At 58.8% G+C, this 26,398-nt stretch overlaps 1 protein-coding gene across 1 annotated transcript; it reads left to right on the top strand.

Annotated features, from left to right (window-relative positions):
* Positions 1–2,911: 2,911 nt before the first annotated feature.
* On the top strand, positions 2,912–26,398 carry LOC128849683 (metabotropic glutamate receptor 6-like; the record flags this gene model as incomplete). Its single annotated transcript, XM_054052159.1, has 7 exons — positions 2,912–2,958; positions 8,401–8,882; positions 13,994–14,210; positions 15,910–16,045; positions 20,724–20,878; positions 23,278–23,424; positions 26,187–26,398. Coding segments are annotated over exons 2-7 (1,344 nt in total), but the record flags the coding sequence as incomplete, so codon positions are not given.

Below are 26,398 nucleotides of genomic sequence, written 5' to 3'. Positions count from 1 at the left end.
GGAAAAATGGCTCAAAATGAGGCAAAACGCCCAATATGAGGCAGAGACCCCCCCAAAATGGGGTCAAAAACCCCAAATGAGGAGAAAGGCCCAAAATGAGGTAGAAATGACCCAACTGAGGAGAAAACCACCAAAAATGAGGAGATAAGGGAAAAAAAAGCCCAAAACTGAGGAGAAACGCCCAAAAAGGGAAAAATGGCCAAAAAGGAGGCAAAGGACCCAAACTGAGGAGAAACTCCCCCAAATGAGGAAAAATGGCCCCAAAGGAGGCAAAGAGCCCCAAAGATGAGGCAGAAACCCCACAAAATGAGGCAAAACCCCCCAAAATGAGGACGAAAGGCCCCAAAATGAGGTAGAAAGACCCAAACTGAGGAGAACCCCCCCAAAAATGAGGTAAAAATGGCCCCAAATGAGGCAAGAGCCCCAAAATGAGGCAGAAACCCCCCCAAATGAGGGCGAACCCCCAAAATGAGGAGAAAGACCCCAAAAATGAGGAAAAAATGGCCCCAAGGAGGCAAAGAGCCCCAAAATGAGGCAGAAACCCCCCAAAAGGAGGCGAAACCCCCAAAAATGAGGAGAAAGGGCCCCAAAATGAGGAGAAAAGGCCCCAAACTGAGGTAGAAATGACCCAAACTAGAGGAGAACCCCCCCAAAATGAGGTAAAAAATGGCCCCAAAGGAGGCAAAAGAGCCCCAAAAATGAGGCAGAGAACCCCCAAAATGGGGACAAAAACCCCCCAAAATGAGGAGAAAGGCCCCAAAATGAGGAGAAAGGCCCCAAACTGAGGAGAAATGACCCAAACTGAGGAGAAAACCCCCAAAAATGAGGAAAAAATGGCTCAAAAAGAGGCAAAGAGCCCCAAAATGAGGCAGAAAACCCCTCAAAATGGGGTTCAAAAACACCCCCAAATGAGGAGAAAGGCCCCAAAATGAGGGTAGAAATGACCCAAACTGAGGAGGAACCCCCCCACAAATGAGGGTAAAAACGGCCCCATCTCCCCTCTTATCCCCTCCAAATCCCTCCATGTCCCCAATGTCCCCCCCATGTCCCCAATCTTCCCCCCATGTCCCCCCCCAAATCCTCCCCCAATCCCCCTCATGTCCCCAATCCCCCCTCATATCCTCCCATGTCCCCCCCCTTTGTCCCCCCAATCCCCCCCCTTTTTTCCCCCCAATCCCCCCATGTACCCCATGGTACCCCCCATCCCCCCCTTTTGTCCCCCCCCAAATGCCCCCATGTCCCCAAATCCCCCCTTTATCCCCCCCAAATCCCCCCATGTCCCCCCAAATCCCCCCATGTCCCCCAAATCCCCCCATGTCCCCAAAATCCCCCCTTTATCCCCCCCCAATCCCCCCATGTTCCACCAAATCCCCCCCTGTCCCCAAAATCCCCCCCAAATCCCCTATGTCCCCCCCCAAACCCCCTCTTTTTCCCCCAAATCCCCCCTAGTCCCCCCAATCCCCCCCTTTGTCCCCCCCAAATCCCCCCTTTGTCCCCCCCAAACCCCCTCATGTCCCCAATGTCCCCCCTCTTGTCCCCCCATGTCCCCCCAAATCCCCCCCTTGTCCCCCCCATGTCCCAAATCCCCCCTATGTCCCTCCCAATCCCCCCCATGTACCCCCCAAATCCCCCCATGTCCCCAAATCCCCCCCAATCCCCCCCTTTGTCCCCCATGTCCCCCCTTATCCCCCCAGATCCCCCCCATGTCCCCAAATCTCCCCCTTTATCCCCCCATGTCCCCAAATCCCCCCCAAATTCCCCCCATGTCCCCCCAATCCCCCCCAAACTCCCCCCAATTCCCCTTTGTCCCCCCAAACTCCCCCCATGTCCCCAAATCCCCCCCTATGTCCCCCCCATTGTCCCCCAAATCCCCCCTCTTTGTCCCCTCAAATCCCCCCCATGTCCCCCAGTCCCCCCCAATCCCCCCTTTTTTCCCCCCCCCATCCCCCCATGTCCCCAAATCCCCCCTTTGTCCCCCCCAAACCCCCTCATGTCCCCAATGTCCCTCCTCTTGCCCCTCCCATGTCCCCATGTCCCCCCCAAATCCCCCTTTGTGCCCCCCAAATCCCCTCCAATCCCCCCATGTCCCCCCCAAATGCCCCAAGGTCCCCCAATCCCCCCATTTGTCCCCCAAATCCCCCCCTATGTCCCCCCAATCCCCCTTTTGTCCCCCCCAAATCCCCCTTTGTCCCCCCCAAATCCCCCCCAAATCCCCCCTTTGTCCCCCCATCCCCCCATGTCCCCCCCAATTTCCCCTTTGTCCCCCCCCAAAAAATCCCCCCATGTCCCCCAATCCCCCCTAAAGTCCCCCCCAAAACCCCCTCTTTGTCCCCCCCAAATCCCCCCCATGTCCCCAAATCCCCCACCAAATCCCCCCTTTGTCCCCCCAAACCCCCTCTTTGTCCCCCCAAATCCCCCCCATGTCCCCCCCAAAACCCCCTCTTTGTCCCCCCAAATCCCACCCTATGTCCCCAAATCCCCCCAATCCCCCCCCAATCCCCCCCATGTCCCTCCCAATCCCCCCTTTGTCCCCCCCAAATCCCCCCCTTTGTCCCCCCCAATCCCCCCCAAATCCCCCCTATGTCCCCCCAATCCCCCCCCTATGTCCCCCCATGTCCCCCCCGGCAGCAGCGGAGCATCGGGATAATCCCAAACTCCAACAGCTGGAAAGGGGGGATTAACCCCCCCCCCAAACCCCCCCCCCCCCAAAACCCCCCCTTTTTATTCCAGGGGGGGCTCAGCCCCACATGTGGGACCCATAGGAAGGGGGGGGGGGGGTCCTTTAATCCCCTCCTCTCCGTGTAATTAACACCGTGGTTTAATTGGGGGGGGGGGAGGGGAAGGGGGGGGACTCCTCCCTCTTGGCCCCCCCCAAACCTCCCCCCCCCCCATCCCCCCCCCCCCCCAACATCGACTCCCAAAGGACTGAGTCGCAGGAAGAGAGAGATCCGGGATCGGGTGAGGGAAATGGGGGGCGGGACCCATAAGTGACCCCCCCAGGGGGACCCCTCTGCCCCATAGGGACCCCCCCCAGACCCATAGAAACCCTTCCTGACCCATAGGGACTCCCCTGACCCATAGGGACCCCTCTGCCCCATAGGGAACCCCTCTGCCGCATAGAGACCCCTCTGACCCATAGAGACACCCCTGACCCATAGAGACCCCCCTGACCCATAGCGACTCCCTCTGACCCATAGAGACCCCCTCGGACCCATAGAGACCCCTCTGCCCCATAGAAACCCTTCCTGACCCATAGAGACCCCTCTGCCCCATAGATAGAGACCCCCTCTGCCCCACAACCTCTGCCCCATAGCGACTCCCTCTGACCCATAGAGACCCCCTCTGCCCCATAGGGACCCCACTGACCCATAGAGACCCCTCTGACCCATAGGGACCCCCTCTGACCCATAGATCTCCTCTGCCCCATAGGGACCCCCTCTGCCCCATAGATCCCCTCTGCCCCGTAGGGACCCCTCTGCCCCATAGAGATATCTCTGCCCCATAGAGACTCCTCTGCCCCACAGAGACCCCTCTGCCCCATAGAGACCCCTCTGCCCCATAGGGACCCCCTCTGCCCCATAGAGACCCCTCTGTCCGTAGAGACCCCCTCTGACCCATAGATCCCCTCTGCCCCATAGGGACCCCTCTGCCCCGTAGAGACCCCTTCTGCCCCATAGGGACCCCCCTCTGCCCCATAGATCCCCTCTGCCCCATAGGGACCCCTCTGCCCCATAGAGACCCCTCTGCCCCATAGGGACCCCTCTGCCCCAAAGAAGCCCCTCTGCCCATAGAGACTCCTCTGCCCCATAGGGACCCCTCTGCCCCATAGAAGCCCCTCTGCCCCATAGAGACTCCTCTGCCCCATAGAGACCCCTCTGCCCCATAGAGACCCCTCTGCCCCATAGGGACCCCTCTGCCCCATAGAGACCCCCTCTGCCCCATAGAGACCCCTCTGCCCCATAGGGACCTCCTCTGCCCCATAGAGACCCCTCTGCCCCATAGGGACCCCTCTGCCCCATAGAGACCCCCTCTGACCCATAGAGACCCCTCTGCCCCATAGGGACCTCCTCTGCCCCATAGAGACCCCCTCTGCCCCATAGAGACCCCTCTGCCCCATAGGGACCTCCTCTGCCCCATAGAGACCCCCTGACCCATAGGGACCCCTCTGCCCCATAGAGACCTCTCTGCCCCATAGATAGCCCTCTGATCCATAGAGACCCCTCTGCCCCACAGAGACCCCTCTGCCCCACAACCTCTGCCCCATAGCGACTCCTTCTGCCCCATAGGGACCCCCTCTGCCCCATAGAGACCCCTCTGCCCCATAGACCCCTCTCTGCCCCATAGAGACCCATTTGTACCCCACAGAACCCTCTTGACCTCCATCTCCACTCAACCCCACGTTCTTCCTCTGCCCCATAGCGCCCCATTTCCACCCCATAGCGTCTCCTGTGCCCCATAGAACCCTCCTTCTGCCCCATAGCGACCCCCCAACGCCCCATAGACCCCTCTCTGCCCCATAGAGACCCATTCGTACCCCACACAACCTTCTTGATGTCCACCTCCACTCAACCCCACGTTCTCCCTCTGCCCCATAGCGCCACATTTCCACCCCATAGACGCCCCTCTGCCCCATAGAACCCTCCTTCTGCCCCATAGCGACCTCCCAACACCCCATAGCGACCCACTTCCACCCCATAGACCCCTCTCTGCCCCATAGAGACCCATTTGTACCCCGTAGAACCCTCTTGATGTCCATCTCCACTCAACCCCACGTTCTTCCTCTGCCCCATAGCGCCCCATTTCCACCCCATAGCGTCTCCTGTGCCCCATAGAACCCTCCTTCTGCCCCATAACGACCTCCAAACGCCCCATAGACCCCTCTCTGCCCCATAGAGACCCATTCGTACCCCACACAACCTTCTTGATGTCCACCTCCACTCAACCCCACGTTCTCCCTCTGCCCCATAGCGCCCCATTTCCACCCCATAGACCCCCCTCTGCCCCATAGAACCCTCCCTCTGCCCCATAGCGACCCCCAACACCCCATAGAGACCCACTTCCACCCCATAGACCCCTCTCTGCCCCATAGAGACCCATTCGTACCCCACACCACCTTCTTGATGTCCACCTCCACTCAACCCCACGTTCTCCCTCTGCCCCATAGCGCCCCATTTCCACCCCATAGCGTCTCCTGTGCCCCATAGAACCCTCCTTCTGCCCCATAACTACCTCCCAACACCCCATAGACCCCTCTCTGCCCCATAGAGACCCATTCCTACCCCACACAACCTTCTTGATGTCCACCTCCACTCAACCCCACGTTCTCCCTCTGCCCCATAGCGCCCCATTTCCACCCCATAGACCCCTCGCTGCCCCATAGAACCCTCCCTCTGCCCCATAGTGACCTCCCAACACCCCATAGCGACCTCCAAACACCCCATAGACCCCTCTCTGCCCCATAGAGACCCATTCGTACCCCACACAACCTTCTTGATGTCCATCTCCACTCAACCCCACGTTCTCCCTCTGCCCCATAGCGCCCCATTTCCACCCCATAGCGTCTCCTCTGCCCCATAGAACCCTCCTTCTGCCCCATAACGACCCCCCAACACCCCATAGAGACCCACTTCCACCCCATAGACCCCTCTGTGCCCCATAGAGACCCATTCGTGCCCCACACAACCTTCTTGACGTCCACCTCCACTCAACCCCACGTTCTCCCTCTGCCCCATAGCGCCCCATTTCCACCCCATAGCGTCTCCTCTGCCCCATAGAACCTTCCTTCTGCCCCATAGCGACCTCCAAACGCCCCACAGACCCCTCTCTGCCCCATAGAGACCCATTCGTACCCCACACCACCTTCTTGATGTCCACCTCCACTCAACCCCACGTTCTCCCTCTGCCCCATAGCGACACATTTCCACCCCATAGACCCCTCTCTGCCCCATAGAACCCTCCTTCTGCCCCATAGCGACCTCCCAACACCCCATAGACCCCTCTCTGCCCCATAGAGACCCATTCCTACCCCACACAACCTTCTTGATGTCCACCTCCACTCAACCCCACATTCTTCCTCTGCCCCATAGCGCCCCATTTCCACCCCATAGCGTCTCCTCTGCCCCATAGAACCTTCCTTCTGCCCCATAACTACCTCCCAACACCCCATATCCCCCCCTCTCAGCGCCCCCTCTCTCCCCACAGCCCCGATGCCCCCCTTGGTGGTGGTCCTCCTCTGCCCTTCGCTATGGGTCGCGGCGTCCCTGGCGGCTCCGTCTCCCACTCAGCCCCACGGCATCCGCTTGGAGGGCGATTTGACCCTGGGGGGGCTCTTCCTCTGCCCCATAGCGACCAAACTCTGCCCCACAGAGTCCCCTCTGCCCCATAGAGACCCATTTGTACCCCACACAACCTTCTTGATGTCCACCTCCACTCAACCCCACGTTCTTCCTCTGCCCCATAGCGCCCCATTTCCACCCCATAGCGTCTCCTCTGCCCCATAGAACCCTCCCTCTGCCCCATAGCGACCTCCAAACACCCCATAGACCCCTCTCTGCCCCATAGAGACCCATTCGTACCCCACACAACCTTCTTGATGTCCACCTCCACTCAACCCCACGTTCTTCCTCTGCCCCATAGCGCCACATTTCCACCCCATAGCGTCTCCTCTGCCCCATAGAACCTTCCTTCTGCCCCATAGCGACCTCCAAACACCCCATAGAGACCCCTCTCTGCCCCATAGAGACCCATTCGTACCCCACACAACCTTCTTGATGTCCACCTCCACTCAACCCCACGTTCTCCCTCTGCCCCATAGCGCCCCATTTCCACCCCATAGCGTCTCCTCTGCCCCATAGAACCCTCCTTCTGCCCCATAGCGACCTCCAAACACCCCATAGACCCCTCTCTGCCCCATAGAGACCCATTCGTACCCCACACCACCTTCTTGATGTCCACCTCCGCTCAACCCCACGTTCTTCCTCTGCCCCATAGCGCCACATTTCCACCCCATAGCGTCTCCTCTGCCCCATAGAACCCTCCCTCTGCCCCATAACGACCTCCAAACACCCCATAGACCCCTCTCTGCCCCATAGAGACCCATTTGTACCCCACACAACCTTCTTGATGTCCACCTCCACTCAACCCCACGTTCTCCCTCTGCCCCATAGCGCCACATTTCCACCCCATAGCGTCTCCTCTGCCCCATAGAACCCTCCCTCTGCCCCATAGCGACCTCCAAACACCCCATAGACCCCTCTCTGCCCCATAGAGACCCATTTGTACCCCACAGAACCTTCTTGACCTCCATCTCTACTCAACCCCACGTTCTTCTTCTGCCCCATAGAGACCCTTCTCCACCCCATAGCGTCTCCTCTGCCCCATAGAACCCTCCTTCTGCCCCATAACGACCCCCCAACACCCCATAGACCCCTCTCTGCCCCATAGAGACCCATTCGTACCCCACACAGCCTTCTTGATGTCCACCTCCACTCAACCCCACGTTCTCCCTCTGCCCCATAGCGCCCCATTTCCACCCCATAGACCCCCCTCTGCCCCATAGAACCCTCCTTCTGCCCCATAGCGACCTCCCAACACCCCATAGACCCCTCTCTGCCCCATAGAGACCCATTCGTACCCCACACAACCTTCTTGATGTCCACCTCCACTCAACCCCACGTTCTCCCTCTGCCCCATAGCGCCACATTTCCACCCCATAGACCCCTCTCTGCCCCATAGAACCCTCCCTCTGCCCCATAGCGACCTCCCAACACCCCATAGAGACCCACTTCCACCCCATAGACCCCTCTGTGCCCCATAGAAACCCATTCGTACCCCACACCACCTTCTTGATGTCCACCTCCACTCAACCCCACGTTCTCCCTCTGCCCCATAGCGCCCCATTTCCACCCCATAGACCCCTCGCTGCCCCATAGAACCCTCCCTCTGCCCCATAGTGACCTCCCAACACCCCATAGCGACCTCCAAACGCCCCATAGACCCCTCTCTGCCCCATAGAGACCCATTCGTACCCCACACAACCTTCTTGATGTCCACCTCCACTCAACCCCACGTTCTCCCTCTGCCCCATAGCGCCCCATTTCCACCCCATAGCGTCTCCTCTGCCCCATAGAACCCTCCTTCTGCCCCATAACGACCTCCCAACACCCCATAGAGCCCCATTTCCACCCCATAGACCCCTCTCTGCCCCATAGAGACCCCTTCGTACCCCACACAACCTTCTTGATGTCCACCTCCACTCAACCCCACGTTCTCCCTCTGCCCCATAGCGCCCCATTTCCACCCCATAGCGTCTCCTCTGCCCCATAGAACCTTCCTTCTGCCCCATAACGACCTCCCAACACCCCATATCCCCCCCTCTCAGCGCCCCCTCTCCCCCCACAGCCCCGATGCCCCTCTTGGTGGTCCTCCTCTGCCCTTCGCTATGGGTCGCGGCGTCCCTGGCGGCTCCGTCTCCCACTCAGCCCCACGGCATCCGCTTGGAGGGCGATTTGACCCTTGGAGGGCTCTTCCCGGTCCATTCCCGCGGCTCCGCCGGCGTTCCCTGCGGAGCGGTGAAGAAGGAGAAAGGAATCCACCGCTTGGAAGCGATGCTCTACGCCCTCGACCGCGTTAACGGGGACCCCCGGGTGCTCCCCAACGTCACTTTGGGGGCGCGGATCTTGGACACCTGCTCGAGGGACACCTACGCCTTGGAGCAGGCGCTCAGCTTCGTCCGTAGTCTCCTTCCGCCCGAAGGAGGAGAAGGAGCGTGCGCCGACGGAAGCGTTCCCAGGAGACCACCGCCCGAGCGCTTGGTGGGGGTCATCGGGGCGTCCGCCAGCTCCGTGTCCATCATGGTGGCCAACGTCCTCAGGCTCTTCGCGGTGAGGAGGGAGGTTTGGGGTCAGGAAGAGGTGTGGGGTGAAGGTTTGGGGTCATACGGACGTTGGGAGGTGGAGATATGGGGGTGGTGGCATCTCCACCACCTTCGTTTCCATCATGGAGGTCAACGTCTTGAGGTTCCTCATCATAATTGGGGTCTGGAGGGGATCTTTGAGGTCATGAGGAGGCGTGGGGTGAAGGTTTGGGGTCAGGAGGAGGCGTGGGGTGAAGGTTTGGGGTCATACGGACGTTGGGAGGTGGAGATATGGAGGTGGTGGCATCTCCACCACCTTCGTTTCCATCATGGTGGCCAACGTCCTCAGGCTCTTCGCGGTGAGGATGGGTCTGGAGGGGGGCTTTGAGGTCAGGAGGAGGCGTGGGGTGAAGGTTTGGGGTCATACGGACGTTGGGAGGTGGAGATATGGGGGTGGTGGCATCTCCACCACCTTTGATTCCATCATGGAGGTCAACGATTTGAGGTTCTCCATCAAGAATGGGGTCTGGAAGTGACTTTGGGGTCACGAGGATGAAGGTTTGGGGTCACAAAGAGGTGTGGAGTGAAGGTTTGGGGTCATACGGGCGTTGGGAGGTGGAGATATGGAGGTGGTGGCATCTCCACCACCTTCGATTCCATCATGGAGGTCAACGATTTGAGGTTCTTCACCATAATTGGGGACTGGAGAGGACTTTTGGGGTCACAAAGAGGTGTGGGGTGAAGGTTTGGGGTCATACGGACGTTGGGAGGTGGAGATATGGAGGTGGTGGCATCTCCACCACCTTCGATTCCATCATGGAGGTCAACGTCTTGAGGTTCTCCATCATAATTGGGGTCTGGAGGGGATCTTTGAGGACCTTTGAGGTCATGAGGAGGTGTGGGGTGAAGGTTTGGGGTCATAGGGACGTTGGGAGGTGGAGATATGGGGGTGGTGGTATCTCCACCACCTTCGATTCCATCATGGAGGTCAACGTCTTGAGGTTCTCCATCAAGAATGGGGTCTGGAGATGACCTTTAGGGACCTTTGAGGTCAGGAGGATGAAGGTTTGGGGTCAGGAGGAGGTGTGGGGTGAAGGTTTGGGGTCATACGGACGTTGGGAGGTGGAGATATGGAGGTGGTGGCATCTCCACCACCTTCGATTCCATCATGGAGGTCAACGATTGAAGGTTCTTCATCAACAATGGGGTCTGGAGAGGACCTTTGGGGACATTTGGGGTCACAGAGAGGTGTGGGGACCTCTTCTCGACCCCTCATTGACCTCTTCTCAATGCCCTCTTCTCGACCCCTCATTGACCCCTTCTCAATGCCCTCTTCTCGACCCCCTATTGACCTCTTCCCAATGACCTTTTCTCGACCCCTCATTGACCTCTTCCCAATGCCCTCTTCTCGACCCCTCATTGACCTCTTCCCAATGCCCTCTTCTCGACCCCTCATTGACCTCTTCCCAATGCCCTCTTCTCGACCCCTCATTGACCCCTTCTCAATGCCCTCTTCTCGACCCCTCATTGACCCCTTCTCAATGACCTCTTCTTGACCCCTCATTGACCTCTTCTCGACCCCTCATTGACCCCTTCTCAATGCCCTCTTCTCGACCCCTCATTGACCCCTTCTCAATGACCTCTTCTTGACCCCTCATTGACCTCTTCTCGACCCCTCATTGACCCCTTCTCAATGCCCTCTTCTCGACCCCTCATTGACCTCTTCCCAATGCCCTCTTCTCGACCCCTCATTGACCTCTTCCCAATGCCCTCTTCTCGACCCCTCATTGACCTCTTCCCAATGCCCTCTTCTCGACCCCTCATTGACCTCTTCCCAATGCCCTCTTCTCGACCCCTCATTGACCCCTTCTCAATGACCTCTTCTTGACCCCTCATTGACCTCTTCTCGACCCCTCATTGACCCCTTCTCAATGCCCTCTTCTCGACCCCTCATTGACCTCTTCTCAATGCCCTCTTCTCGACCCCTCATTGACCCCTTCTCAATGCCCTCTTCTCGACCCCATATTGACCCCTTCTCAATGCCCTCTTCTCGACCCCATATTGACCTCTTCCTAATGACCTTTTCTTGACCCCTCATTGACCTCTTCCCAATGACCTCTTCTTGACCTCTTCCCAATGACCTTTTCTTGACCCCTCATTGACCTCTTCTCAATGCCCTCTTCTCGACCCCATATTGACCTCTTCCCAATGACCTCTTCTCGACCCCTCATTGACCTCTTCCCAATGACCTCTTCTTGACCTCTTCTCAATGCCCTCTTCTCGACCCCTCATTGACCTCTTCTCAATGCCCTCTTCTCGACCCCTCATTGACCCCTTCTCAATGACCTCTTCTCGACCCCTCATTGACCTCTTCCCAATGCCCTCTTCTCGACCCCTCATTGACCTCTTCCCAATGACCTCTTCTCGACCCCTCATTGACCCCTTCTCAATGCCCTCTTCTTGACCCCTCATTGACCTCTTCCCAATGACCTCTTCTCGACCCCTCATTGACCCCTTCTCAATGCCCTCTTCTCGACCCCTCATTGACCTCTTCTCAATGCCCTCTTCTCGACCCCTCATTGACCCCTTCTCAATGCCCTCTTCTCGACCCCTCATTGACCCCTTCTCAATGCCCTCTTCTTGACCCCTCATTGACCTCTTCTCAATGCCCTCTTCTCGACCCCTCATTGACCCCTTCTCAATGCCCTCTTCTCGACCCCTTATTGACCCCTTCTCAATGCCCTCTTCTCGACCCCTCATTGACCTCTTCCCAATGACCTCTTCTCGACCCCTCATTGACCCCTTCTCAATGCCCTCTTCTTGACCCCTCATTGACCTCTTCCCAATGACCTCTTCTCGACCCCTCATTGACCCCTTCTCAATGCCCTCTTCTCGACCCCTCATTGACCTCTTCTCAATGCCCTCTTCTCGACCCCTCATTGACCCCTTCTCAATGCCCTCTTCTCGACCCCTCATTGACCCCTTCTCAATGCCCTCTTCTTGACCCCTCATTGACCTCTTCTCAATGCCCTCTTCTCGACCCCTCATTGACCTCTTCTCAATGACCTCTTCTCGACCCTTATTGACCCCTTCTCAATGCCCTCTTCTCGACCCCTCATTGACCTCTTCCCAATGACCTCTTCTCGACCCCTCATTGACCCCTTCTCAATGCCCTCTTCTCGACCCCATATTGACCTCTTCCCAATGACCTCTTCTCGACCCCTCATTGACCCCTTCTCAATGCCCTCTTCTTGACCCCTCATTGACCTCTTCTCAATGCCCTCTTCTCGACCCCTCATTGACCCCTTCTCAATGCCCTCTTCTCGACCCCTCATTGACCTCTTCTCAATGCCCTCTTCTCGACCCCTCATTGACCCCTTCTCAATGCCCTCTTCTCGACCCCTCATTGACCCCTTCTCAATGACCTCTTCTCGACCCCTCATTGACCTCTTCTCAATGACCTCTTCTCAACCCCATATTGACCTCTTCTCAATGACCTCTTCTTGACCTCTTCCCAATGCCCTCTTCTCGACCCCATATTGACCTCTTCCCAATGACCTCTTCTTGACCTCTTCTCAATGACCTCTTCTCGACCCCTCATTGACCCCTTCTCAATGACCTCTTCTCGACCCCTCATTGACCTCTTCCCAATGACCTTTTCTTGACCTCTTCTCAATGACCTCTTCTCGACCCCTCATTGACCCCTTCTCAATGCCCTCTTCTTGACCCCTCATTGACCCCTTCTCAATGACCTCTTCTCGACCCCTCATTGACCTCTTCCCAATGACCTTTTCTTGACCTCTTCTCAATGACCTCTTCTCGACCCCTCATTGACCCCTTCTCAATGACCTCTTCTCGACCCCTCATTGACCTCTTCTCAATGACCCCTTCTCGACCCCTCATTGACCCCTTCTCAATGACCTTTTCTCGACCCCTCATTGACCCCTTCCCAATGACCTCTTCTCGACCCCTCATTGACCCCTTCTCAATGACCTCTTCTCAACCCCTCATTGACCCCTTCCCAATGACCTCTTCTCGACCCCATATTGACCTCTTCCCAATGACCTTTTCTTGACCCCTCATTGACCTCTTCTCAATGCCCTCTTCTCGACCCCTCATTGACCCCTTCTCAATGACCTCTTCTCGACCCCTCATTGACCTCTTCCCAATGACCTTTTCTTGACCCCTCATTGACCTCTTCTCAATGCCCTCTTCTCGACCCCTCATTGACCTCTTCCCAATGACCTTTTCTTGACCCCTCATTGACCTCTTCTCAATGCCCTCTTCTTGACCCCTCATTGACCTCTTCTCAATGCCCTCTTCTCGACCCCTCATTGACCCCTTCTCAATGCCCTCTTCTCGACCCCTCATTGACCTCTTCCCAATGACCTCTTCTTGACCCCTCATTGACCTCTTCCCAATGACCTCTTCTTGACCTCTTCTCAATGCCCTCTTCTCGACCCCCTATTGACCCCTTCTCAATGCCCTCTTCTCGACCCCTCATTGACCCCTTCTCAATGCCCTCTTCTCGACCCCATATTGACCTCTTCCCAATGACCTTTACTCGACCCCTCATTGACCTCTTCTCAATGCCCTCTTCTCGACCCCTCATTGACCTCTTCTCAATGCCCTCTTCTCAACCCCCCATTGACCTCTTCTCAATGACCTCTTCTTGACCCCTCATTGACCTCTTCTCAATGACCTCTTCTCAACCCCTCATTGACCTCTTCCCAATGACCTTTTCTTGACCCCTTCTCAATGCCCTCTTCTCGACCCCTCATTGACCCCTTCTCAATGCCCTCTTCTTGACCCCTCATTGACCTCTTCCCAATGACCTCTTCTTGACCTCTTCTCAATGCCCTCTTCTTGACCCCTCATTGACCCCTTCTCAATGCCCTCTTCTCGACCCCTCATTGACCTCTTCTCAATGACCTCTTCTTGACCCCTCATTGACCTCTTCCCAATGACCTCTTCTTGACCCCTCATTGACCTCTTCCCAATGACCTTTTCTTGACCCCTTCTCAATGCCCTCTTCTCCACCCCCTATTGACCCCTTCTCGTTGACCCCTTCTCGACCCCCCATTGCCCTCTTCCTCGCCCTCCCGTTGACCCCGCCGTCGGCCATCTTGGCCGGGGCAGATCCCTCAGATCAGCTACGCCTCGACGGCTCCGGAGTTGAGCGATCCGGGTCGTTACGAGTTCTTCTCCCGCGTCGTCCCTCCGGATTCGTACCAGGCCGAGGCCATGGTGGGCGTGGTCAGAGCCCTGGGGTGGAGCTACGTCTCCACTTTGGCCTCCGAAGGCAACTACGGAGAGAGCGGAGTCGAAGCCTTCGTACAGAGCTCACGGGAAGCCGGTAAGGAGGGAGGGGAACTGGGAGGGACTGGGAGGGACTGGGAGGGGTTTAGGGGGAACTGGGAGGGACTGGGAGGGGATGGGAGGGGACTGGGAGGGGACTGGGAGGGACTGGGAGGGGACTGGAGGGGATTGGGAGGGAACTGGGAGGGACTGGGAGGGGATTGGGAGGGACTGGGAGGGACTGGAGGGGACTGGGAGGGGACTGGGAGGGACTGGGAGGGGATTGGGAGGGACTGGGAGGGACTGGGAGGGGATTGGGAGGGATTGGGAGGGACTGGGAGGGGATTGGGAGGGGATTGGAGGGAACTGGGAGGGACTGGGAGGGAATGGGGGACTGGAGGGGGACTGGGAGGGAATGGGAGAGACTGGGAGGGACTGGGAGGGAGAAAAAAGGGATTGGAGGGGACTGGGAGGCACTGGGAGGGGACTGGAGGGGATTGGGAGGGGATTGGGAGGGACTGGGAGGGGTTTAGGGGGAACTGGGAGGGACTGGGAGGGACTGGGAGGGGACTGGGAGGGACTGGGAGGGGATTGGGAGGGACTGGGAGGGGACTGGGAGGGACTGGGAGGGGATTGGAGGGGATTGGAGGGGACTGGGAGGGACTGGGAGGGACTGGGAGGGGATTGGAGGGGACTGGGAGGGACTGGGAGGGGATTGGAGGGAACTGGGAGGGACTGGGAGGGGCTGGGAGGGACTGGGAGGGGATTGGGAGGGGACTGGGAGGGACTGGGAGGGGATTGGGAGGGATTGGGAGGGACTGGGAGGGACTGGGAGGGGATTGGGAGGGATTGGGAGGGACTGGGAGGGACTGGGAGGGGACTGGGAGGGGATTGGAGGGGACTGGGAGGGACTGGGAGGGGATTGGGAGGGAACTGGGAGGGACTGGGAGGGGATTGGGAGGGGACTGGGTGGGACTGGGAGGCATTGGGAGGGACTGGGAGGAACTGGGTGTGGACTGGGAGGGACTGGGAGGGAGAAAAAAGGGATTGGAGGGGACTGGGAGGCACTGGGAGGGGACTGGGATGGGGTTGACTGTGACTGGGAGGGGATTGGAGGGGACTGGGAGGAACTGGGGGGGAACTGGGAGGGACTGGGAGGGACTGGAGTGTACTGGGAGGGGACTGGGAGGTACTGGGAGGGAGTTGAGTGTGACTGGGAGGGGGTTGGAGGGAACTGGGAGGCACTGGGAGGGACTGGGAGGGGACTGGGAGGGGATTGGAGGGGACTGGGAGGGCACTGGGAGGGCGTTGGAGGGCACTGGGAGGCACTGGGAGGAACTGGGAGTGGACTGGGAGGGGACTGGGAGAGACTGGGAGGGGTTTAGAGGGAACTGGGCGGGACTGGGAGTGTACTGGGAGGGCACTGGGAGGGCCCTGGAAGCAGACTGGGACTTACTGGGAGTGGACTGGGACTTACTGGGAGGGGCAGAGTGGGCTCTACTGGGAGGGACTGGGCTCTACTGGGAGGGACTGGGCTATACTGGGATGCACTGGGCTATACTGGGATGCACTGGGCTATACTGGGAGGGACTGGGCTATACTGGGAGGGAGGTGGGGGGGACCGTGTGGCCTTCTCACCTCCCCTTAGTGGGAACCTGAGGGCCCATTGCTGGTTCCTACTGGTTTCTACTGGTTCCTACTGGTTTCTACTGTTTATACTGGTCTATACTGGTTTATACTGGTCTATACTGGTTTAGGGGGTCTGTGTATCGCTCAGTCCATTAAGATCCCGCGGGAACCGCGTCCCGGAGAGTTCGCGAAGGTCATCAAACGCCTGATGGAAACGTCCACCGCCCGCGGCGTCGTCCTCTTCGCCAACGAGGACGACATCCGGTCAGACCAGTACAGACCAGTATAAACCAGTATAGACCAGTTCAGACCAGTATAGACCAGTATAGACAAGGAAGTGACCCAGGATCCCCCCCAGTGCCACCAGTACGGTTCATGTTCCCTATACCAGTAGGGGTGGAAGGAAACAAGCTCCCAGTATAGACCAGTATAGACCATTACAGACCAGTATAGACCAGTATGGACCAGTATGGACCATTATAGACCAGTATAGACCAGTATAGATAAGGAAGAGACCCAGGATCCCCCCCCAGTGCCACCAGTATGGCCCGTGGTGACTGTGCCAGTGGGGGTGGGAGGGAACAAGCTCCCAGTATAGACCAGTATAAACCAGTATAGACCAGTAGAAACCAGTATAGACCAGTATAGACCAGTATAGATAAGGAAGTGACCCAGGATCCCCCCCCAGTGCCACCAGTACGGTTCGTGTTCCCTGTACCAGTAGGGGTGGAAGGAAACAAGCTCCCAGTATAGACCAGTATAGACCATTACAGACCAGTATAGACCAGTATAGACCAGTATAGACCAGTATGGACCAGTATAGACCAGTATAGATAAGGCAGTGACCCAGGATCCCCCCCCAGTGCCACCAGTATGGCCCGTGGTGACTGTGCCAGTGAGGATAGAAGGAAACAAGCTCCCAGTATAGACCAGTATAGACCAGTATAAACCAGTATAGACCAGTAGAGACCAGTATAGACCAGTACAGACCAGTATAGATAAGGAAGTGACCCAGGATCCCCCCCCAGTGCCACCAGTACGGTTCGTGTTCCCTGTACCAGTAGGAGTGGAAGGAAACAAGCTCCCAGTATAGACCAGTATAGACCAGTATGGACCAGTATAGACCAGTATAGACCAGTATAAATAAGGCAGTGACCCAGGATCCCCCCCCAGTGCCACCAGTATGGCCCGTGGTCACTGTGCCGGTGGGGGTGGAAGGAAACAAGCTCCCAGTATAGACCAGTATAAACCAGTATAGACCAGTATAAACCAGTATAGACCAGTATGGACCAGTATAGACCAGTATAGATAAGGAAGTGACCCAGGATCCCCCCCCCAGTGCCACCAGTATGGCCCGTGGTGACTGTGCCGGTGGGGGTGGAAGGGAGCAAGCTCCCAGTATAGACCAGTATAAACCAGTATAGACCAGTATAAACCAGTAGAGACCAGTATAGACCAGTATAGACCAGTATAGACCAGTATAGATAAGGCAGTGACCCAGGATCCCCCCCCAGTGCCACCAGTATGGCCCGCGGTGACTGTGCCGGTGGGGGTGGAAGGAAACAAGCTCCCAGTATAGACCAGTATAGACCAGTATAGACCAGTATAGACCAGTAGAAACCAGTATAGACCAGTATAGACCAGTATAGACCAGTATAGACCAGTATAGATAAGGAAGTGACCCAGGATCCCCCCCCAGTGCCACCAGTATGGCCCATGGTGACTGTGCCGGTGAGGGTGGAAGGGAACAAGCTCCCAGTATAGACCAGTATGGACCAGTATAGACCAGTATAGGCCAGTATAGACCAGTATAGATAAGGAAGTGACCCAGGATCCCCCCCCAGTGCCACCAGTATGGTCCGTGGTGACTGTGCCGGTGGGGGGTGGAAGGGAACCAAGCTCCCAGTATAGACCAGTATAAACCAGTATAAACCAGTAGAAACCAGTATAGACCAGTTCAGACCAGTACAGACCAGTAATAGATAAGGAAGAGACCCAGGATACCCCCCAGTGCCACCAGTATGGTCCGTGGTGACTGTGCCGGTGGGGGTGGAAGGGAACAAGCTCCCAGTATAGACCAGTATAAACCAGTATAAACCAGTATAGACCAGTATAGACCATTACAGACCAGTATAGACCAGTATAGACCAGTATAGACCAGTATAAATAAGGAAGTGACCCAGGATCCCCCCCCCAGTGCCACCAGTATGGCCCGTGGTGACTGTGCCGGTGGGGGTGGAAGGAAACAAGCTCCCAGTATAGACCAGTATAGACCAGTATAGACCAGTATAGACCAGTATAGACCAGTATAGATAAGGAAGTGACCCATGATCACCCCCCAGTGCCACCAGTATGGTTCGTGTTCCCTATACCAGTAGGAGTGGAAGGAAACAAGCTCCCAGTATAGACCAGTATAGACCATTACAGACCAGTATAGACCAGTATGGACCAGTATGGACCATTATAGACCAGTATAGACCAGTATAGATAAGGAAGTGACCCATGATCCCCCCCCAGTGCCACCAGTATGGCCCATGGTGACTGTGCCGGTGGGGATGGAAGGGAACAAGCTCCCAGTATAGACCAGTATAAACCAGTATAGACCAGTAGAGACCAGTATGGACCAGTATAGACCAGTATAGATAAGGAAGTGACTCAGGATCCCCCCCCAGTGCCACCAGTATGGCCCGTGGTGACTGTGCCAGTGGGGATAGAAGGAAACAAGCTCCCAGTATAGACCAGTATAAACCAGTAGAGACCAGTGAGAACCAGTATAGACCAAGTTCAGACCAGTATAGACCAGTATAGATAAGGAAGTGAGTCAGGATCCCCCCCAGTGCCACCAGTACGGTTTATGTTCCCTATACCAGTAGGGGTGGAAGGAAACAAGCTCCCAGTACAGACCAGTATAGACCAGTATAGACCAGTATAGACCATTACAGACCAGTATAGACCAGTATAGATAAGGCAGTGACCCAGGATCCCCCCAGTGCCACCAGTATGGCCCACGGTGACTGTGCCGGTGGGGGTGGGAGGGAACAAGCTCCCAGTATAGACCATTATAGACAAGTAGAGACCAGTATAGAACCAGTATAGACCATTATGGACCAGTATAGACCAGTATAGACAAGAAGTGACTCAGGATCCCCCCCCAGTGCCACCAGTATGGCCCGTGGTGACTGTGGCCGGTGGGGTGGAAGGCAACAAGCTCCCAGTATAGACCAGTATAGACCAGTATAGACCAGTATAGACCAAGTACAGACCAGTATAGACCATTTATAACCAGTATAGACAGTATCGATAAGGAATAGACTCGGATATGGTCCCCAGTCCCTCCCAGTATGTTCCACAGTATGTCCCAGTATGGTCCCCAGTCCCTCCCAGTCCCTCCCATGTCCCTCCCAGTCCCTCCCATTATGGTCTCTATTCCCTCCCAGTCCATCCCAGTATGGCCTCTATTCCCTCCCAGTCTCTCCCAGTCCCTCCCATTATATCCCAGTTTTGGTCTCTATTCCTCCCAGTCCCTCTCAGTCCCTCCCAGTCCCTCCCCGTTTGTCTTTATTCCCTCCCAGTCCGTCCCAGTCCTCCAGTCCGTCCCAGTCCCTCCCAGTATGGCCTCTATTCCCCCCCAGATCCCCCCCCAAGTCCCCTCCCAGGTCCCTCCCAGTCCCCCCCAGTCCCTCCCAGTCACTCCCAGCCCCCTCCCAGTCCCCCCCAGTCTCCCCCCCAGTCCCCTCCCAGTCCCTCCCAGTCCCCCCTATTTCCCCCCAGTCCCTCCCAGTCCCCCCCAGTCCCCCCCAGTCCCTCCCAGTGCCCTCTAACCCCTTCCCAGTCCCCCCCCAGTCCCCTCCCAGTCCCTCCCAGTCCCCCCAGTCCCCTCCCAGTCCCCCCAGTCCCTCCCAGTCCCTCCCAGTCCCCCCCAGTCCCCTCCCAGTCCCCCCAGTCCTCCAGTCCCTCCCGTCCCCCCCTGTCCCCTCCCAGTCCCCCCTATTTCCCCCCCAAGCTCCCCCCCAGTCCTCCCTGTTCCACCCCAGTCCCTCCCAGTCTCCCTCCCATCCCCTCCCAGGTCCCCCCCCATTTCCCCCCCAAGTCCCCCCCCCAGTCCCCTCACAGTCCCTCCAGTCCCCCCTAGTTCCCCCCCAGACCCCCCCCAGTCCCTCCCAGTCCCCCCCATCTCCTCCCAGTCCCCCTCCCAGTCCCTCCCAGTCCCCCCCCAGTCCCCCCAGTGCCCCCAGTCCCCCCCCCCAGTCCCTCCCAGTCCCTCCCATTTCCCTCCCAGTCCCCCCCAGTCCCTTCCCAGTCCCCCCCAGTCCCCCCTATTTCCCTCCCAGTCCCCTCCCAGTCGCTCCCAGTCTCTCCCAATATGGCCTCTATTCCCTCCCAGTCCCTCCCAGTCCCTCCCAGTCCCTCCCAGTATGGTCTCCAATCCCTCCCAGTCCCTCCCAGTATGGCCTCTATTCCCTCCCAGTCCCCCCCATTTCCCCCTCAGTCCCTCCCAGTCCCCCCTATTTTCCCCCCCAGTCCCCCCCCCAGTCCCCTCCCAGTCCCTCCCAGTCCCCTCCCAGTCCCTCCCAGTCCCCTCCCAGTTCCCCCCAGTCCCTCCCAGTCCCCTCCCAGTCACCCCCAGTCCCTCCCAGTCCCCTCCCAGTCCCTCCCAGTCCCCCCCCAGTCCCCTCCCAGTCCCTCCCAGTCCCCCCATTTCCCCCCCAGTCCCTCCCAGCCCCCTCCCAGTCCCTCCCAGCCCCCTCCCAGCACCCTCCCAGTCCCCTCCCAGTCCCTCCCAGTGCCCTCTAACCCCTTCCCAGTCCCCCCCAGTCCCCCCCAGTCGCTCCCAGTCCCCCCTATTTCCCTCCCAGTCCCTCCCAGTCCCCCCCTATTTCCCCCCCCGTCCCTCCCAGTCCCCCCCAGTCCCCCCCAGTGCCCCCAGTATGCCCGGTTGCAGGCGGGTGCTGGAGGCGGCGGCGCGGGCGAACCTCTCGGGCCATTTCTCCTGGGTGGGCTCCGACAGTTGGGGGGCCAAAATGGCGCCCGTGCAGGGCCTGGAGGAGGCGGCGCGAGGAGCCATCACCATCCTCCCCAAGAGGGCCTCCGTGCCCGGTGAGCCCCTAAACCGGAGTGAACCCCAAATGAACCCCCAATGAACCCCAACTGAACCCCGACTGAACCCCGACTGAACCCCCAATGAACCCCAAATGAACCCCAATGAACCCCGAATGAACCCCAACTGAACCCCAACTGAACCCCCAATGAACCCCCAATGAACCCCGAATGAACCCCCAATGAACCCCAAATGAACCCCAAATGAACCCCAATGAACCCCGAATGAACCCCCAATGAACCACAAATGAACCCCGAATGAACCCCAACTGAACCCCGACTGAACCCCCAATGAACCCCCAATGAACCCCGAATGAACCCCCAATGAACCCCAAATGAACCCCCAATGAACCCCCAATGAACCCCAACTGAACCCCGAATGAACCCCCAATGAACCCCGAATGAACCCCAAATGAACCCCGAATGAACCCCGACTGAACCCCCAATGAACCCCAAATGAACCCCGAATGAACCCCCAATGAACCACAAATGAACCCCGAATGAACCCCGAATGAACCCCCAATGAACCCCGAATGAACCCCAAATGAACCCCCAATGAACCCCAACTAAACCCCAAATGAACCCCAATGAACCCCAAATGAACCCCCAATGAACCCCGAATGAACCCCGAATGAACCCCGAATGAACCCTGAATGAACCCGGACTGAACCCCCAATGAACCCCAAATGAACCCCAACTGAACCCCAACTGAACCCCAAATGAACCCCAACTGAACCCCGAATGAACCCCCAATGAACCCCAACTAAAGGGAGGCCTAAACTGAGGCCTAAAGGGAGGCCTGAAGGGAAACCTAAATTGAGCCCTAAATTGAGCCCTAAATTGAGCCCTAAATTGAGCCCTAAATTGAGGCCTAAATTGAGCCCTAAATTGAGGCCTAAAGTGAGGCCTAAAGTGAGGCCTGGAGTGAAACCTAAATTGAGGCCTAAATTGAGGCCTAAAGTGAGGCCTAAAGTGAGGCCTGGAGTGAAACCTAAAGTGAGGCCTGGAGCTGAGCCTGAGGGGAGACCTAAAGTGAGGCCTAAATTGAGGCCTAGGGTGAGGCCTAGAGTGAGGCCTAAAGGGAAGCCTAAAAGGAGGCCTGGAGCTGGGCCTGAGGGGAAACCTAAAGTGAGGCCTAAGTGAGGCCTGGAGTGAGGCCTGGAGCATGGCCTGAGGAGAAACCTAAGTGAGGCCTAAAGTGAGGCCTTAAAGTGAGGCCTGGAGCTGGGCCTGAGGGGAAAAACTAAATTGAGGCCTAAAGTGAGGCCTGGAGTGGAGCCTGGAGCTGGGCCTGAGGAGAAACCTAAATTGAGGCTTAAATTGAGGCCTAAACTGAGGCCTAAAGTGAGGCCTAAATTGAGGCCTGGAGCTGGCCTGAAGGGAAACCTAAAGGGAGGCCTAAAGTGAGGCCTAGGGTGAGGCTGGAGTGAGGCCTACATTGAGGACCTAAAGGGAGGCCTAAATTGAGGACTGGAACAAGGCCTGGAGTGAGGCCTGGAGTTGGGCCTGAGGGGAAATCTAAATGGAGGCCTAAATTGAGGCCTAAAGTGAGGCCTAAAGCTGGGCCTGAGGGGAAACCTGAAAGGAAACCTACATTGAGGCCTAAAGGGAGGCCTGGAGCTGGGCCTGAGGGCAAACCTAAAGGGAGGCCTGGAGTGAGGCCTGGAGGGAAACCTAAATTGAGGCTTAAATTGAGGCCTAAAGTGAGGCCTACATTGAGGACCTAAAGGGAGGCCTAAATTGAGGCTTAAATTGAGGCCTGGAGCTGGGCCTGAAGGGAAACCATAAAGGGCGACCTAAATTCAGGCCTAAATTGAGGCTTAAAGTGAGCCTGGAGCTTGGCCTGAAGGGAAAACTAAATTGAGCCCTAAATTGAGGCCTAAACTGAGGCCTAAAGTGAGGCGACATTGAGGACCTAAAGTGAGACCTAAATTGAGGCCTAAATTGAGGCCTGGAGTTGGGCCTGAGGGGAAACCTAAAGTGAGGCCTAAATTGAGCCCTAAATTGAGGCCTAAATAATTGAGACCTAAACTGCAGCCTAAATTGAGGCCTAAACCAAAGCCTGAGCCACTGGGAGGGACTGGGAAGGACTGGGAGGGGGTATAGCGCGACCCACAGATCTATGGGGCAGCCCCACACCCCGACCCACATATGGGGGGGAGGGCTTTGAGGGGCCCCGCGGCTCTACGGGGCCTCTGTGGGTCTATGGGGCAGTCGGGGGAGGGTATCTATGGGGCTGCCCCACGGATCTATGGGGCTGCCCCACAACCAGACCCATAGATGGGGGGGGGAGGGCTTTGAGGGGCCCCCACGGCTCTATGGGGCCTCTGTGGGTCTATGGGGTGGTCGGGGGAGGGATCTATGGGGCTGCCCCATAGATCTCTGGGGCTGCCCCATAGGTTTCGACGAGTACTTCACGTCGCGTTCACTGGAGAACAACCGCCGGAACCTTTGGTTTCACGAGTTCTGGGAGGACGATTTCAACTGCCGTCTGCCCCACAGCGCGACCCACGGCGAGGCCCAGGGCACCACCCGCAAGTGCACCGGTGAGAGCCCTCTGCCCCACAGCTGCCCCATAGAGGCCCAAGGGGTTGGTGGTGGGGGGAGGGCTGCCCCCCAAGTGTGGCTCTCTGACCCCCAAGTGTGGCTCTTGCCCCCTAAGTGTGGGTCCTGACCCCCAAGTGTGGGGCTCTGAGCCCCAAGCGTGACTCCCTGACCCCCAAGTGTGGCTCTCTGACCCCTCAATGTGGCTCCTGACCCCCAAGTGTGGGTCCTGCCCCACAAGTGTGGCTCTCTGGCCCCCAAGTGTGACTCTCTCTGCCCCCTATATGTGACTCTCTGCCCCCCAAGTGTGACTCCCTGACCTCCAAGTGTGGCTCTTTGCCCCCTATATGTGACTCTCTGCCCCCCAAGTGTGACTCTCTGCCCCTTAAGTGTGGGTCCTGACCCCTAAATGTGGGTCCCAGACCCCTGTATGTGGCTCCTGACCCCCAAGAGTGACTCCCTGCCCCCCAAGTGTGGGTTCTGACCCCTAAATTTGGCTCTGTGCTCCCTAAATGTGAGTCTTTACCCCCTATATGTGGCTCTCTGACCCCCAAGTGTGGGTCCCGACCCCTAAATTTGAGTCTTTGACCCCCAAGTGTGGCTCTCTGCCCCCCAAGTGTCACTCTCTGACCCCTAAATTTGGCTCTGTGCTCCCTAAATGTGGGTCTTTGACCCCTATATGTGACTCTCTGCCCCCCAAGTGTGGCTCTTTGCCCCCTATATGTGGGTCTTTGCCCCCTCTATGTGGCTCCTACCCCCAAGTGTGACTCTCTGCCCCCTATTTGTGACTCTGTGCCCCCCAAGTGTGACTCTCTGCCCCCTATTTGTGTCTCTCTGCCCCCCCCACTGTGACTCTCTGCCCCCTCTCTGTGTCTCTCTGTCCCCCCAGTGTGACTCTCTGTGACTCTCTGCCCCCTCTCTGTGTCCCTCTGCCCCCCCCAGTGTGTCTCTGCCCCCCCCCGGTGTGTCCCTCTGCCCCCCAAGTGTGGGCCGCTGACCCCCCCCAGTGTGTATCTGCCCCCCCCCCCGGTGTGTCCCTCTGCCCCCCCAGTGTGTCTCTGCCCCCCCCCCGGTGTGTCTCTGCCCCCCAAGTGTGGGCCGCTGCCACCCCCCCCCCAGTGTGTCCCTCTGCCCCCCCCCCCCCTCGGTGTGTCCCTCTGCCCCCCAAGTGTGGGCCGCTGACCCCCCAGTGTGTCCTCTTGCCCCCAAGTGTGTCTCTGCCCCCCCCCCCAGTGTGTCCCTCTGCCCCCCCAGGTGTGGGCCGCTGACCCCCCCAGTGTGTCTCTGCCCCCCAAGTGTGACTCTCTGCCCCTCCCCAGTGACTCTCTGCCCCCCCCAGTGTGTCTCTGCCCCCCCAGTGTCTCTCTGCCCCCCCAATGTGACTCTCTTTCCCCTCTCTGTGACTCTCTGCCCCCTCTCTGTGTCTCTCTGTGCTCCCCCACTGTGACTCTCTGCGCTCCCTCTCTGTGTCTCTGCCCCCCCCCCAGTGTCTCTCTGCCCCCCCAGTGTGTCCCTCTGCCCCCCAAGTGTGTCTCTCTGCCCCCCCAAGTGTGGGTCTCTGCCCCCCCAAGTGTGTGTCTCTGCCCCCCCCAGTGTCTCTGCCCCCAAGTGTGACTCTCTGGCCCCTCCCCAGTGTCTCTCTGCCCCCCAGTGTGTCCCTCTGCCCCCCCCGTGTGTGTCTCTGCCCCCCCAAGTGTGGGTCTCTGCCCCCCAAGTGTGGGTCTCTGCTCCCCCCCCGGTGTGTCCCTCTGCCCCCCCCCCCCGGTGTGTCCCTCTGCCCCCCAAGTGTGGGCCGCTGCCCCCCCAGTGTGTCCCTCTGCCCCCCCCGGTGTGTCCCTCTGCCCCCCAAGTGTGTGTCTCTGCCCCCCCAGTGTGACTCTCTTTCCCCTCTCTGTGTCTCTGCTCCCCCAAGTGTGACTCTCTGCCCCCTCTCTGTGGTTCTCTTTCCCCTCTCTGTGACTCTCTTTCCCCTCTCTGTGACTCTCTGTGCCCCCTCTCTATGTCTCTGCGCTCCCTCTCTGTGTCTCTGACCCCCCCCGTGTGTCCCTCTGCCCCCCCGCCCCGGGGTGTCCCTCTCCCCCCAAGTGTGTCTCTGCCCCCCCCCCCCCGGTGTCCCTCTGCCCCCCCGGTGTCCCTCTGCCCCCCCGGTGTCCCTCTGCCCCTCCCCCGGTGTTCCCTCTGCCCCCCCGGTGTCCCTCTGCCCCCCCCCCCGGTGTCCCCCTCTGCCCCCCCGGTGTGGGCCGCTGCCCCCCCCCGCCCCGGTGTCCCCCTCTGCCCCCCCGGTGTGGGCCGCTGCCCCCCCGGTGTGGGCCGCTGCCCCCCCGGTGTCCCCCTCTGCCCCCCCCCCCGGTGTGTCCCTCTGCCCCCCAAGTGTGTCTCTGCCCCCCCCGCCCCGGTGTGTCCCTCTGCCCCCCAAGTGTGTCCCTCTGCCCCCCCCCCGTGTCCCTCTGCCCCCCAAGTGTGTCCCTCTGCCCCCCCTCCCGGTGTCCCTCTGCCCCCCGGTGTGTCCCTCTGCCCCCCCCCCAGTGTCCCTCTGCCCCCCCCGCCCCGGTGTCCCGCTGCCCCCCCGGTGTGGGCCGCTGACCCCCCCCGGTGTCCCTCTGCTCCCCCCCCCAGTGTGTCCCTCTGCCCCCCCCCGGTGTCCCCCTCTGCCCCCCCGGGGTCCCTCTGCCCCCCCCCCCCGGTGTCCCCCTCTGCCCCCCCGGTGTGGGCCTCTGCCCCCCCGGTGTGGGCCGCTGACCCCCCCCCCCCCGGTGGGTGCCAGGCCGGGAGCGGATCGGCCGGGACTCCCCGTACGAGCAGGAGGGGAAGGTGCAGTTCGTCATCGACGCCGTTCTGGCCATGGCGCACGGCCTCCACCGCCTCCTGGCCGAGAGCTGCCCCGAGGGGCGCCTCTGCGCCGCCATGGACCCCCCCGACGGCAGAAGGCTCCTCCACCACATCCGCAGCGTCGCCTTCAACGGTACTGGGGGGGAC

The sequence above is a fragment of the Cuculus canorus genome, chromosome 32, assembly GCF_017976375.1.
Source record: "Cuculus canorus isolate bCucCan1 chromosome 32, bCucCan1.pri, whole genome shotgun sequence".
NCBI classification, from domain to species: Eukaryota; Metazoa; Chordata; class Aves; order Cuculiformes; family Cuculidae; genus Cuculus; species Cuculus canorus.
This window is presented reverse-complemented; position numbering and strand designations above follow the sequence as displayed.